This window comes from Zootermopsis nevadensis, unplaced genomic scaffold (assembly GCF_977971745.1).
Source record: "Zootermopsis nevadensis isolate Lab colony 2312 unplaced genomic scaffold, Znev_1.0 Znev_ptg000029l, whole genome shotgun sequence".
Classification (NCBI taxonomy): domain Eukaryota; kingdom Metazoa; phylum Arthropoda; class Insecta; order Blattodea; family Termopsidae; genus Zootermopsis; species Zootermopsis nevadensis.
Window position 1 is genome coordinate 9,744,421 of NW_028259161.1, and position 16,348 is coordinate 9,760,768.

Here is a 16,348-nt window from a genome sequence, read left to right on the forward strand (position 1 = left end):
GTGATACAGTAAATGAAAATGGTGCAGCAGAGGGCTTACAATAAACGCACGAGGTCCACAAAACCATCTTTACGGACGGAAGGCTATATGAGTTCTACTGCACTGTACTTGTGAAAATGAAAAAGAAAAAAATTCAAGTTTTTTTAATGTTTACAAGTTTCTTTGTAAATTACAGAAATAATCGCTCGATACACAGCTCATACATTCATAAAAGTAACAGAATAAATAATTACTGAATATCACTCAGCAAAGCAAAATGTACTGATTCTTAAATAATTCTTTATAAGGAGACTATTGCCCACAATTTAATTAAATTTGTTCCAAATCTGTTTTTAATTCACGAATGAATTCCTGTTTAAAATTACAGTAAAATTGTCTTTCCAATTTAGTCATTTTAAAGTCTTATAGTACCGCCACGGTGGTCTAGCGGTTAGAACGCTGGCCTTGTAATCCTGGGGTGCCCGAATTTATAACTTGTGTTGGGCAAGGCCGTGGTCTAGGCAACACGGAGTTTTCCTCCGGGGCTTCCCCGGTTTCTCGGTGGCATCCTAACAATTACTCCATTCACACCAGAAGAAGGCAATGGCAAACCACTTCTGTATCACCTACCTAAAAAACATATATGAACAGGTCCCAGTCTGAGAAAAGGATGGAAGGATCCTGTTCATAATATGTCGCCAACCTCTTGTAAAGGAGACGGCGTAATAAAGAAGAAGAAAAAGAAAGTTTTATAGCCATTTAAGGGTAGCCATTATTTCTACCAAGAAACTATACTGGTCAGTGAATGCTACCTTTACTTTGCATTATAATCTATATGTTAGGGTAATAGTGATTAACTTACAATTAGGAATAATAACCCATGATTATGTATAATTCCCTGAAGGTGATTTTGTATAATCACCAGATAATAACTGAATTATTCATGTCTACCATAACATATATATGTTATAATTGTCCTTGAAATTACAATAAACCGTTCTTTTAACAGTGCTGGAAAGGTAACATACCAAATTTTATAAAAATCTGGTGAACAGTTTTCTATTTGAAACACGTGTACAGACAGTTGGACTAACAGACTTTATCACCCCTATGTGCGTTTATTTTATGTTGTTAAAGTTATAGCTTGGATTCTTTTTCATAAACTTTATTCGTTGATGAATACGTTAACCATACTAGGTCATGCCATAGATCCTGTAGTTAGTCACCAGTTTCTTACAGATGCCCAGGTTTGTGCCCAGGGCAGTCCATGTGGGATTTGTGGTGAACAAAGTGGCAAGATTATTAAACTACGAATCTTAAGGCTTTGACAGAATTATGTATCATGTTTTGATACATTTGTGTGCCAGTCTTGCAATTGAAAATTCATTTGGCCAGTTTTTGTGCATCTCTCAGGTATTAATAATGCAAACAAAAAACAAAGTAGCACTAATAACAATTTATCATCAATATAAGATAAAATTGATAAATAATATAATGCTGGCAAATGAGACGCACCCAGCTTACCTTGTCAATGTCCTCTGCAGGGGTGAAGAGGACAGGAGGTTTCGTGAGGTCACTCATGGAGTAAAATTCAGACCTTTCTGTTGGTGGGTGATACAACTCATCTATCTTCTTTCGTCCAGTAGCCGTCATCTTACGCTTAGCAGCTCGTCTTTCTTCATCACGTGTCTTCCTTTCTGCACCCTACAGCAGGAACCACCAGTCCCATGGTCATTATGTTCAAACTTTCTCACAAACTTAGTACAGAAAAGCGCTATTATCATGAAAATATATACTGATTACAATAATGCGTAGTCTTGGTACACTTCATTTATAGAAGTCATTTTGGAATAATATCTGTTTACCCGTGTTTGTGCACTGAATATTCAACAAATGTGTACTATTTTATTTTCGTTAGTGCCTCACAGGCTACACAGAAATATATAATAGCTTTCAAATTATACACTTACTGTGAAGTCGATGTATACATTTGGATATGAATACCAATCTTTTTTCAAAACAGAGAAACAATCCAGGAGAGGTTGATGAGTAGTGAATAGGGGTTGGTTATGATCAAAAAGTATTAGTACAGTCCTGTAATGTATAAACATTCCACTCCGTTCCATTTTGCATAGACTCTCCTTGGAAGCAGAAGCTTCAGGATATGGTTACAAACAACAGATTATACAAGGGGAAAAATAATATTGTCTGGCTTTGTCCTTAAGAAGTTACAACTTTTTTTCCCGTGGCCACTGTTAAGAGGCGAGGGCGAAGTAGCTGAAGACAGCTTTTCAAGTGATGCACAACATTCGAATAGACCTACAGTACCATAAATCTTACGTAAATTTAAAATAATTAGGTGCTTATTGTTACAGAAGAAAACGAGACTATTTAATACTCTCAGTTATGAAGAAAATATCACCGGATTCAGTATTAAACATTCCATGCCAATGCAATTTAAATATCTTCTTTGATGTCTGGTCTAGTCCCACACCAAGCTGAAAGCTATTTCACATACGCATGTCACAGGGTATAGAATTTCTACACCAACTGATTTACATTTCTTTAAATGCATGTTCTGAATTAAGACACATGTTCAGCCAGGATATGTGTGCGTGACACACAGTATGGAGATATTGTTTTGCTGTTACTGTACTTCAAGACTTGTTATATCATCTGATAACAATACATTTTTAATTTATCCTTCATCGTTTATCTTTCAGGTAACATACGACCGCCCTTGACACAGCCAGTAAGCTGTATTTTGGGATAAGGATTTTTTGTAGTGTGGCCATACAGAAAGGTGATTTCGACATGCCACCATTAAATGGTTCTGCTGGACTCACTCCTTCACACATGGGTGGTTACTTCATAACGCTTCAAAATGACAAAGGAAACAGTTAACCGCCATATCCAAATTACGTTGACGTAAGGTGAAAGTGTAGCAACATCACTTTACAAAGACGCCTTCGTCATTTATTAGAAGGCATTACAAATATCACACTAAAAATACAGACGCAAAAGTTACTGAATTAGTTACCTACTTTGAATATGGATTTTCTTACTTTCAGGAAAGTACGTAACAGCACACAAAGAAGAAGAAGAAGAAGATAAGGATAATATTAACCATTTTAAGCAGAAGCTCGTCTAAAAATATTAAAACATGCAGTCCGTACCGCAAAGAAAACAACACTTCTTCACTACATGCATACACGCACACACAGAAAATATAATGTCTTAACTTTTGTCGCCTCCTCATTTCTTTCACGCACCATTAATTTGTTCCGCATTCTCTAATATTCGAGGGTGTTAACATGAGAGCACCTCACGCAAACAGCATTTAATCTGATGAAGCCTAATCACAATTTCGTAGTCCCTTTGGTTTATAATGAACAAAAATTTATATGTGATTTTTTATTCATCTCGCTTCAGGTCGGATATGTAGTGTCCAACCCACGCTTCGTGGAAATGTGCTGGCTGAATATGCAACGTAACGAATTGAACTTAAGATACAACAATCAGCCCACTATTAAATCACTGGATATATTATTACTTAATTTTCAAGAACTAGTTTCTTCCCTTGACGTTGGCCTGTGTCGATATTTCATTATTCTCAGCTATAGCTATGAATGAATTTAGAAGAATTATAAGCGCTTACGAAAGAGAATCTACGAATCTAATGGGAATCAACTTACAGGATATTCACACTCAACATATAGGCGTATGTATTGCCAATCCCCCCCCCCCAAAAAAAAAACCCCACCGGTATTATAATATTTCTTAAGTGGTTTGACTCAGATTTAAATTAATTTTAGTATATTTTAAGTAAGTCTGTAAATTTCCTTTAGTCTTTCTTCTTCTTAAATATCTAATCATAAACAGGCCTACATTTTCATTGTTTGTGCATTGTAATCCCTTAACTCTTGGCTAAGAAATTTCCCCGATCAGTTGACGTGTACTGAAGCAATCTTTTCTGTTACTGAAAGACACATGGCTGTCGTTTAACTTTGTCCTGGGCCAGTTCATCAGATAACATTCTCAAAACCTGCTTTTTAACAAGCTGCATAATTATGCGAGGTAATGACTTGTTTGGAATTTTTTTTGTATTTGCGTTTGTTTTTAATAACCTAACTGTATCTGATTTGTAATGTAATTGTAGCGCTCTTATTCAAAATTAGGCATCGTTTGATGTTTATTGGCATCAGACAGGTATGTATAGAGGAATAAATGCACATAATTTCGTTTCATTTATCATTTCATATTTCCAGGGAGACGCGCATTCCTTACATGAAACGCAGTATTCCGGAATAAATCTTGGAAGGTCTACTTGAAAGAATAATATCCTCTTGAAAATCTGGGGTTGGAATTCATGAGTTTCTTCAGTCTTCTTTTTGTCGCGGTATAAGAAAATTTCCTTCACCGTATTTCGTCTTCATGTTTCATTCTTATCTTCTTCCTCTTACACCAATTTATCCTTTCTATTATTCTAACTCCATCGCCTATATTTCTCTAACAAAGAGTTTGGAATGTCCCATAAAACACAGCAGTTAAACCATGTCGTCGGGATTCTAAGCCCAGTCACAAAAGGACGTAAAATTAATTGCATTCCGCACATGGGAAGAATTCAGAGATTAAAACAAACGTTTTACTGCTGCTATCAATTCATGCCGGCGGAAGGACTAAAACAATTCGATGACAAACGGAATTTACTATGATGGATTGTAGACGTCCATAACATGTGTTCAGCCGAGGAGATTATGTTTTATTGGATATAAAACACAAATAGGGACATTTGCGCTCAGTTTGCAAGTACATGGTTTTGAAGCAAATATGTACTGCCAAAGTAATTGTAAATAATAAATGAATTGAACTAATCTAATGAAGTTCCATACAGCCATTAATCTCACTATATATAAAAATTTTCAGAACTTAAATAATATGAATGAAGAAACAATATATGAGGATAATAATAATTCAATTCAATTCTTTTTATTAGAGTACTGCATCAACAGCCAGACGGCCAATTACAGATACAGCACAAAAATAGAGTAAATACAATAATCATATAATAATAATAATACATTAAGAAAACATATTGCTTAAAAAAGGAGTGAGACGTATGTCTAATTTGTCCTTCACGCAAGTTAAAGGCGTTTGTGTACTTAGAAGATCATACCATCCTAAGGTAATTATCGCTATCTGAGGATCACAACTGAGGTCTCTTATTCCAAGTGAAAACTTGTTATGTGCTGTCTCCTACCAGAATTTAAAATTTCGTGGCATCATTATCGAACATGTTTCGCATTAATTAAGTACATCCTTCCATACTTTAAATTAATATTCAAAAGATATTACGTCAAGGGTGTCCATGTAAAGATAACAACATGGGACCGGATTGAAATGTTTCTAGGTCAGCCATGCGATAAGTTACAGCTTACATATCAGTTTCATTTAATATTTTAGTCAACGTTTATCATGATTCCATGATAAGTCCAACTTCGTGGAATGTCAGAAGAAGTAGTAGTAGTAATACGAATAAGAAAATAAAAGAAGAAAGATAGTACGTAAATAAGAACAAAATAGTAATCAACAAATAAATATTTAAAATAAAAACTTGACAATAAATAAATTGATAAATAATGATTATTTATTTATGGTTTAGTTAACGAGTCTGTCAGTAGCTCGGGCTACGTAGCACAGAAAATAACGATATACAAAATCAGAGATTGCAATGGCGAAAGCATGAAAGGAGGGAGACAGGAATGAATAAAAGAAAGAAAATAGAAGTGGCATTGGGTGACATAATTTGAAATTAGCATATTCATTAAATGCACAAAAGTGTGACTTCCAAAGTGAGAGGAAATAAGAGTTTTAGTAGTGTTACACTGCAGTTTCTTTCTCCATTAACAGAGTTTGAAACCGATGAACCTGTTAAGACTGCTTTTTACATTCGTTGATTGTACCTTTTCCATGTTGACTAGCCCTGCAAAAGATTAATATCGCACAATATTGAAAGCTTGTACCGTGCATAAGGACGCGGAAAGGGTCTGCCAGCTTCTTATTCATACAATTTAACACTGGCAGCGGGACTTTTATCTCTGAATGACATCTTCGTTGGATGCTTTTGTGAATTATGAGGCAATTTTTTTTCAAGCTTCTTTCTGAGCCGACCTTAACTTGCTTGTGAGACAATACCTCGACTAATTATTTACAAGATGCTTCTTGATTTCTACCCCCAACATCTACCCATCCTCTTGTTTCAGCAATCTTATTCTAGCTTTGTTTTTATGTTTCGTTACCAGACTACAGAACATACCCATAACATAATTATTACTAATAAGTCCTTAAAAAAGGTTGCAAAGTTCTGATGCTTAGCAACAACTCGAAATTCAATTCAATTCGTTTCTTTAAGGTAGAAGAACTTCTGGGAATGTTTTCTAGCATTCAGTTCAGAATTTTTACATCTTCCAATATAACGTCTGGAAACTTATACGACACAATTTAAAATGCATTGCATTAGCTGTTGTTTTACACGTTTGAGAAATTTAGTCTGTCATTCTAAGGGAAGAACATGTCTTGCGGTTGTAGGAGAAAAAATTACTAAGAATATTTGAGCCCAAGAGAGATCACGTAACAGAGCATCGGAGATGATTTCATAATGAAGATTTTTCAGTTTTTATTGCCCATCTATAATTATTGAAATGATTAAATCAAAAAGGATGATATGGTAAATATCTCATCATAACTTGAAATACTTATCGTGATAAACAGCAATATAAAACAGAAAGCTGTGGTCATAGCAATATGCAATATTACTCGATGTACATTGTATTTGATGTTACATTTTACATACAGAATTTATAAAGTTAGGCTTTCGGACTTGACAGATGAATCGACGAATTAAAATAACTTACGATGAAAGAATATATTATCTGGACCGATAACTGGAAAGTATATGCACTATTTGAGATACCGAGTTATTCAATATAGTTTCGATTTCAGTACCTCGAAGAAGATAGACACTAAAACAGAAGCATCTGTCGCCATCCTCCTCATCACGAAGAATATTTGTGAGCGGTCGAGGCGGTAATGCGATCATCTAAATTCAAAGAGCGCTCTGATCCTGCCTGCTTGGTTCACATGTACACACGACAAGCAGAACTACTTTAAAAACGGCGTCTCTCCCACTCTGCCTAATGTTGCAATAGTGACTGTAATTTCCACATGGAGCCCACGGATGGAATTTTTCATGATACAAAATAAAAAACTGTAGGCCTATTATAAGTTATTTGGATTGTGTGCCCAAAGTACAGGGTGTTTCAGATATAACTATACAAAATTTGTTGTCTAATTTGGGGGTTCAAACCAAGTTGGAAGGTTCATATGTGCACAAAATGGCAATTAGTAATAAAACTAATTTACAGAATTCTTTATTTAAAATATAAATAAATGATAAGTGGCAATTTACGTGTAATTTCTTGTTTTATAAGGAAACAAATGTTGTCATCGTGCTTGTAAGTCTGTCTCGTGTAATAGTTCAGAGTAAACTGACAGATATTCATGAAACGTGGTAAGAACATCGTATCATTTGATGGTACCTTGCCGTCATATTATGATTTATTGCCACTAGTAGTGCCCAATTATCAACACCCTTTTGGACTGTACTAACATGTAGGTAATACTTAATTTACTACATGATATAACGTACAGGTTCAAACACTTGGAAAACGTCTGTATCTTGAGGGCCGATTTTCACATGAACTTGCCTGTTAAATATATTTCTTTATAGGCCACGATTTTGAGCACTGATTTCTGAAAAAACTATATTCATCTATATTAATAACAAATTTAAAAGTTAATTATACTTTTTACTCAAGTCGTCATTAATTCAAGATTAAAAGAATAAGGCATAAAGAAGTAAGATAATAAAACGCGGAGCCAATTGAGAAGTAACAGGGGAGTAAAACTGCCACTATAATTGCCCTGTTTAATCGATAAATTCGTTGTCTGTTAATCTTTTAAAATGGAAAAACTTTTATTTTAGAAGTAGAAAGGGAACACACGTTATAGGCTATTATGTACATCCCTGTTGAAATATCCATGATATGAGAGTTTCTTGTGGTTATGATTTTGTCTAAACAAAATACTCCTCATGTTGTCGAGAGTCGTTCGATGTTGCCTTAACTGCATTATTACTTCTTTATTCTTATTCATTCAGTAATAATTTTCTGTTTCTCAGCAGGTAATTTCTGTTAACATTAAATAATGAAGCCCTATCATGTGAAATGGATTAACAGACGACTAAATACAGTTTGTGCAAATGAATACGAACAAATGGTCTCTTTCACATAAAAACTTTAGTTGTGTACGAAAATTAAAACAACTTATTATTTAGGACGTAATAATATGGTTCACCTTGTGCAGTTTGTTACCTAACAAATATACAGCAAACAAAATTAAAATTTAATTGATAAACTTATAGGCCTATTCAATATGAGTAACTCATCGCCCTGATGATGGAGGCAGCAAACACCTTTGAAACGCTGGTAAATTTCTACCAGACTACAAGGCGCAATAACCCAGAAGGCAGCCATCTTCATTTTGATAATAGCCTATTGCCAAACATCTGTCTGCAGAAAGTAGGAAATATCCTAGACATACCGTAATAGCTGATTTATAAGACTTCATGTTAAAAAAGAAGGTTTTATAATTAATAAGTAACTCTAATCTTGTAGAGAAAAGTATCACGTGGAAAACACATAACCTAAATAATTAATACATTATCGTGTATTATTTAAATACTTAGTTCTTAAAGTTGTGCATGCATGAACATGGATGGTAGGGTCTAATATACGTACGTACAAAGGAAGCATACAGAGACCCTTAGCTTCCTTCTGAGTCCTAGTGTTCAACATTTTATATGAATTTTTCTTTATTTAAAAATGTCTGCAGTAAGTTTATACACAATATTCTACATGCCCCACAAACACATTCTTATTCAAAGCAGGTATTTCCCTATAATATGTGTAATTATATGGCCTTTGTGTTTCATGCTTCGGCGTGTAGTACGAATTTTTTATGTTCCGTTAATTTCTTGTGGTACGAGACGAAGTCATGACAGGTAGCTGTGGGCTCAGTGTGTACACCCTCAGAGATTAAGAAACAACTTTCTTTTTATTTACCACATTTATAAAAAGAACAACATCCACCACTCCACAAGTTCTCTGTTTTGTAGTCATAAATTCTTGTGCATCAAATGCCACGGAATTAACGCGTTGCGATCTGTTACACACTAGAGTACACATTTATAAAACCTAATTTGAATCATATGCAAATGCCTTTAGGTAAATGTCTGAACAGGGAAACGAGCAGATTAAGTTACGGATAACGCGAGTCATTTGTTCCTCTGTGAGATTTCAGGTTCTCACGGCAAGAAGTATGCTGTTTTCTGGGATATTGTGCCGTGTCGTCTGGTAGACGTTTAGTGACGTTTTAGAGGTGTTTACTGCCTCCATCATCAGGGCGATAAATCACGACTTATTATTTCCTATTTTACTTCTGAATCACTCTTCATTCAAAAGCCCACTTACGATAAATCTACGACCTTCGTATGTCTTAAGTTGTACCATTTATTTCTCTCCTGTCATTCATATTTCCGCTGGCTGAGTCACCAGTCTTTGTGAGCAAACTCTTCAGGGAAAAGATATATCTGAAATAACCAAAAATGCTAAAAGTATACCTTCCTCCTTAATGTGCTAATTTCTCTCCCTATTCTTTTTATGTGAATGTAATTTTCATTTATACGACCGCTGTCAGCGAAGCGTGCAGCAGGGATATACACAGATTGCGTGTTAAATGTATATAATAAACGTTATTATCGCCAGGGCTTAGTCGCCGCCATGTTTCAGCTTATATAAAACGCAGTACATAGTTGTATGTACTGTATATATGTAGGCCTTATACATGTATAATAATTCGTAGCTGTTGTTCCTTCGAACGATTTAGTGCCCAATTAGAGGACACTGAAATTGTGGGGCCGAAATTGCTGCCCCCTCCCTTTAACTTCATGTCTTAAAATTTATGGGTTTTACACGCCATCGTACGGACGAATAGATCTACACTGTAGTCAGAGTTGACGTAGATTGTGATGGTATGCATCTACACTTTTCAAGGTAAAAACGGAATTAGTCTACTATTCTTTTAATCTCATGCTCTAATCACCCGTTCCTCTCCGCAAGGAAGATCCTAAATTGGGGGAGAATATATATATATATATATATATATATATATATATGAATGTAGGTAGGCGATGTAATTACATCTCATAGGATACAGTGTTTATTTTGTTCTGAAATATGTGATTTGAACCTAATGTTTTGTTTCTTTCTCCTTACAGCCCACCAGCAATCAACCTTTTAGTAATATTGACTCACCGTAGACCACATTTTGTACGTGATGTTCTCTCAACTGCACAGCTTATACCAAAAGGCCTCTGGAAGGATGGCTGTGAGTGATCAGTAAGGAAGCGTGTGTAAGAAAGTGGGCTTGACCTCTCTAGGTATTACACCAGAAGATGCGTGAAGAAATTTGTGAATACCACGAGAAATACCAAAGATAATTTCCCGACCTTCGGGCAGCAAATTTAACTCATAAGTAGCAAATACGAATCCGGAGCCCCAACCACTCGATTATGGCATTCGTTATGACAAACTCGAATGCGGCAAAAGATTTGTTATATCAGATTCAAACACAATTAAAAGTCACGTAAAATTTGTTTCGATCAAGAGCTAGCTGTTCTTCAAAACATTTTTCCTTTAAAATACGAGTCACTTAGATGAATAATTACATCTTGGCGTAATACGAACTAATATGAGAAAATGTACTCATTAGATACAGAATTTTTTCTACGAAAATATACGATAACCTATAAGAATTTAATTACATTCTAAAGACCGTGACAAATAATAAGACATTACGGATATATACATATATCACAGAGATGAATCGCTTTATACATTGCTGTTGCCTAGTTACCACAAGGGCATTATAATTTCCTTACAGAATAAAAATTTCCATCTTATTCTCGTTCAATTAAAACCAGACTAAAACTTTTACACAGTTATGTATTAATAGGCAAAGTGGCAGACGTGGGAAAAAAGGAGAAGCAACAGACTGCCTATACCTTGATATAATAGGCCCTGTTCTTAGCAGCAAGGGGGATTCGGTAGATTTTCAGTAAGCACGCGGCATATTCCTCAGAACAAAGCCAAGTCGCTTGATGTATTCACACTGCAACCCCGTTCGCTACCTGCCCAAGTGCATGACGCGTCGCTTTGAACTCGGACCTGCTTTTCGTTCATGTCAGTCGGTCAAAGTGGCAGTACGTCCCTCAACTCATTTTTATTATTTAAAAAGACACTTCTTTGTATTGCGTGCTTTTGGTGTACAACAATAAAAACAAAGATTACACTTTACCTCTGTGATCACGACCGTACGGACAACATAAGATACGGAGTTGCGTCCTAACAACAGACTGGTAGCTACACGTCCTCTTTCTGACTCTTGATATGAAAGACAGGCGAGAAATCGTTGTTATACGTAGCATTTTATTAAACAGTGATGCAGCAGCAGTAATTTCTTTGGTCATTTTTCAAGACATCGCGCTTCTTAGTACCTGCTATTCTAGACCCCACTTTCGAGTTTAAAGTCACGTAAGAACGAAAAGGAAGAGTGATATTCTCTTGGTATTAGATTTGAAGCTCAAACGGCGAAGTTTTCGATGTTGGTCTTCAGATTTAAAACTCCCTGTGGACTTGTAATGTAGAATAGGATTTTCCGCCATCTTCAGTCTTGCAGTTGGAAACTCTATGTTCCTCCGACATGTAATTTTTCTGGTGTCTACTGATTGTCAATCACGGGAGCGCACTGCTTGCTGTATATGACCTAAATATACAATTATTCGCCCCATTTGTGGCGAGTCATGACACAGTTAATTTCTACATTGCATGTGTTCAGCACTTTGTAGCCGCGGCTAATCTAAATATTAGTTAAGAATCAAATCCGTACCGCAAAGAAAACACAACACTACTATTACAAAGATAAACTAGTTATTATTGTTTAAGGAAATAATCCCTGTATACCGTAAGAATTATATGAACACCACAAACAAAATAAGTTATTGGTTGTTGAAGCAGGTGGGATCATTGTGCTTTAAGGGGTTATTATGAAGACAGTACTCTGTGTTAGCTGTACAGATTAGTTTCCAGGGACTAGCCTTCAATGTAGGAACGGTGTTTTTAATTTCACTGTTTAAAGTCCCGTTGTTACGTGTTATTGCATTGTCTGAACCATCTGAGAAATCAGGTTCACAGAGATACGCGTTATCGGAATCCATTCATGAATCCATTTAAGTATAAACGGAAGAAGATGATGGGGTATATATAACAAACAAATCAAGTCACTACTTCTTACCTTCTGATCTATATCATATTAATACTGCAAACTACATTAATATCCTAGACCGGTCAGCGCTGCTATTTTCAAAATTCTTAACGCAGATATTCTGGTATGAAAACCACATTCAGAGAAATGTAGGCTGTCAGATTTTATTTGTCAGACATGCCTATCAACGTTGCGCTAACGAAACAATAACGCATTGAAGAAGGGTTAAAACCTTTTCATTGGCTCTTGGGAATAGCGACCTCTTGATAAAAGAAAAAGAAACATGATGATACAAAAAAGGTTTTAAAAATCCGAGATTATTTCGTGATATGCAACTTTGAAGCCAAATCGGGTAGTTCAGATGAAACCCAAAGGCAGAAAACACACAACTCAAGAAACAGAAACTAACATCATGATTATGGGTGATTTCGGTTTTATGTTTTACACTATCTTCTCATACAATTCGTTTACAAGAAAAAATATTTCAGTAAAACTTCCGACTCGCAAACATTGGCACGCAATCACGGATGCACACATGCGTGCAGGAATGAGCACGCACTCGAAGAAGAAACTAAAATAAAAAGGGTGCATGAGAGACCCGCATTGTTTCAACAGCTTGACCTGACTCCAGTTCCCGAACAGAGGTTTGTTTCTGTTTGCCCCTGGATTGGTTATTGTCATTCATATTTCTAGTGTGATTTAAGGTTTTCACGGTGGTGAGAATGATTATATTGTTCTTCTAGGCTTTGGCGCAGTACATACTCGCAGGTAGATGCTAACGTTTCGAACAAATATACCGTTTCCATCTTCAGGACTGTATCTAGTTAAAGATCCTTTACTAACTACATAAGTTATATAGTATAGATAATTAATTGTAGGATTAATAACAATACACATACTGCGGCCAGAAATAAATTCGTTCGTTATTGGTCGACCCAAAGAAAAGAACGTGACTCTTCAGTGGTGAGACAGCGCTAACCTGTGTTGTACGTCTGTTCTCAAGTATTATCCCAGCATTTACCTGGAAGGACTGAGGGAAACAAGCTGAAACGTCATTCTGCATAGCAGGTGTAGGTCTAACGGCCGATATTCCAATCCGAATTTTTAAATACGTTGCTACGTCTGGCAGTGTTGTTAGGTTAGGTTAGGTTAGGTTAGGTTAGGTTAGGTTAGGTTAGGTTAGGTTAGGTTAGGTTAGGTTAGGTTAGGTTAGGTTAAGTTAGGTTAGGTTAGGTTAGGTTGAGTTGGGTTTAGGAATGTTCGCCAAATTGTGTCTCGGTACTGATACAGGTGAACTTAAAATAATCAAATGCAGTCTGTCAGGATGAGGAATCACTTTACCTGATTATTATTGCAATGGACGCTTTCTCATTTCACTGGGTGGATACGCCTACATTATAACCGTGGGGTGTGTCTAAGCATAACCCAGAAAAATTTTAACCGCGTGATATTACAGTCCATATGTTCAGAGGCGCGAATGAGTAGCTTCTTCCTGATAAGACAAATATTAAATGAACATACACAAACGCATGCTCTAAACTTTAAAAAAAACTTGTTTTACGTAGTTCAAAGCCCTCAAAACTTTCCTTTCTTTTGGCACTGGAATAAATTATAAGATTAAATGCCCAAAGATATAGAAAATGGCTGTTCCGTAAGAAGCATTTATCACGTCGCTCTGCTTACGTCAGACACGAATTCTTATGCTGTCACATTACAAAGAGTTCTGGGTTACAATTTGCATACTTGGCCGTATGTGACATAAAGTGCTTCATATCAGACAGGACAAGCAACATATACATAATTCAATTCTGATTTATTATAATGGGCATTCTTTAGTTGCAAGTTACAGCGTAACAAATATGTAAGTCTTCGTTAAATGGTGTCCTCTTGAACTCGGGTGACCTCAGACTGAGGTAAAGGAAATGCGAACTGGAGGCAGCGTTTATAATTCCGCTCTATTCATTAAGGGAGCTAACTTGGACCACAATTTCTGTGAACAGTGGATCTACTTGTCGCTTCAAGGCCTAGTCGGACTCTCGCAACCAACATATATACACGGTCGTGATGACAGTAGATTCTTAAAAGAGAGGACCGAATGAATAATTTCGTTATTTACTAGTTCCGTCATTTTCTCAACTAACCAAAGTTTACTCATTTTTATGATACGACTTTAAATTTTAATACTTTGCTTAGCCACTTGTAACGTTGATATATTTGCCAAAAAACCGTCCATTTTTCAAATAAAACATAGCTTCACTTCATGAACTCGCTCAAAAAATTTTAGCCATGTTTTTATTAAATAAAATTTCACCGTTGTTCTCCTGGGCTCCAATCAAAGTCAAAATACCTCCTTAAGTATTGCCACTTTAATTAAGTAGTATGATGTATAGGTATTCTCCTTCCCGTTCCTTTACCAAATTTGTGAAGACATAATGTTTCGGACCATAACGTGTGCTCTAAAGACTTCAGAACACAGACTTTTTATTTTAATAATCATATTATTCCTTTAAGAAAGAGTATTAAAATGAAGTAAATAAATCGGTACCACTTTTCTTAATGCAAGGCATGGTTGGAACACATTTATCTGTCCACTATAAAGATCCGACGCTGTGGCCACACGTTGTGCAGAAAGCAAACCGACAAAGTAATTCACTAACACCTGTCTCGTACTTCTGAGACCATTTACAAAATTCATCGCTCGACGGGTCTAATCCTTCATCTGACAATGCCCTTACTGATGAGATCAATCCCTCATGCTTACGTGTTACTTCGATACTGTTTTAGTAGAAAGCTTAATGGCAGCTGCCACAACATTAACATCAGTGCAGCAACATAGGCCTACATAACAGAAGCCTTGCTGTATATTTACAGCAAAATGAAATACAATATACGGGCCTACGCAAAGTATCGAAAACATTAAACCGATATTTTGTTCTAAAATTCTGCTAAGTTTCACTGCATGTTCGTTATTGTGATGATTAATGGGGTATTTAATATCGATGTATCAGTTGCAGAGATAACTTATCGTTGCATGCGATGAGCTGATAGGATTTGAGATGAGTCCGAAGATGGCTGTCTTTTGGGTTGCAGCGCCGTGTAGTCTGGTTAGAAGTTTATAGACGTTTTCAAAGGCCGTTACTGCCTCCATAATCAGGATGAGTTATCACCCTTCTAAACTTCTACGAAACTACGCTGAGCTACAACCCAGAAGACGGCCATCTTCGTATTCACTGCCGTGAGAACCTCAAATCTTGCTTGAAGACTTTATTTGAATGGGAGAGTTGAATGCAAGAAATTAAACAGGAACTGATGAAGTTGTTAAGGAACAAGCGAAAGTAATTGGAGAGCAGAAGGGGCAATCGAATTTTGTACACAAAAGATACTACTACGTATTTTGATTTTGTGATTACAGAAGTTCCTAAGTACTAACAAATACACTACTTCACCTCAAGTTTTCTTTCCTTTCATCCTTTCGACCTAACTAGGCCCACAATATTTCGCGCACTGATGGTACTTAAGCCTAATACATAATACAAAATGAATACAAATATACCCTAAAATAATTCAGTGTAGTGCCAGCCCCCCCTTTAACGCCAATGATGGTTGTCGACAAAGAGTGGCGCTGTAACGGGCTTGACTGTATACCTGTTTGCTATGGCTGACCTGCCGGCAGCGTTTGATGTGTTGCCTTGTTACGCGTCCCATACATTTTGTTCGACCGTCCGACCAAAAGGTTTGTAGTCTGTGAATGAGGATACGGGAAGCGAAGACAATCTCTGGCGGTGTCAGGGTGAGGTGACAAGGTGCTCCGTCCATCCGTATAGTACAGGAACAGACAGTCGACATGACTTGTCCATTATCTGGCCGTCTCCCACTATGCAGTCTTGCATATGTACAGGTACACTCACATCAAAACAAATTCGAGCAC

The 16,348-nt window shown here is 36.3% G+C and overlaps 1 protein-coding gene across 8 annotated transcripts in view; it reads right to left on the bottom strand.

Annotated features, from left to right (window-relative positions):
• Positions 1-16,348, bottom strand: part of grh (grainy head) — a 303,339-nt gene that overhangs the window by 12,401 nt on the left and 274,590 nt on the right. For 6 of the 8 annotated variants that reach the window (XM_022063435.2, XM_022063258.2, XM_022063186.2 and 3 more), the window contains one exon: positions 1,495-1,683. In XM_022063435.2, coding sequence (XP_021919127.1) covers positions 1,495-1,683 — 189 coding nt within the window. The remainder of the gene's footprint in view (positions 1-1,494; positions 1,684-16,348) is intronic. The other 2 variants (XM_022063520.2, XM_022063349.2) reach the window with 1 other exon arrangement.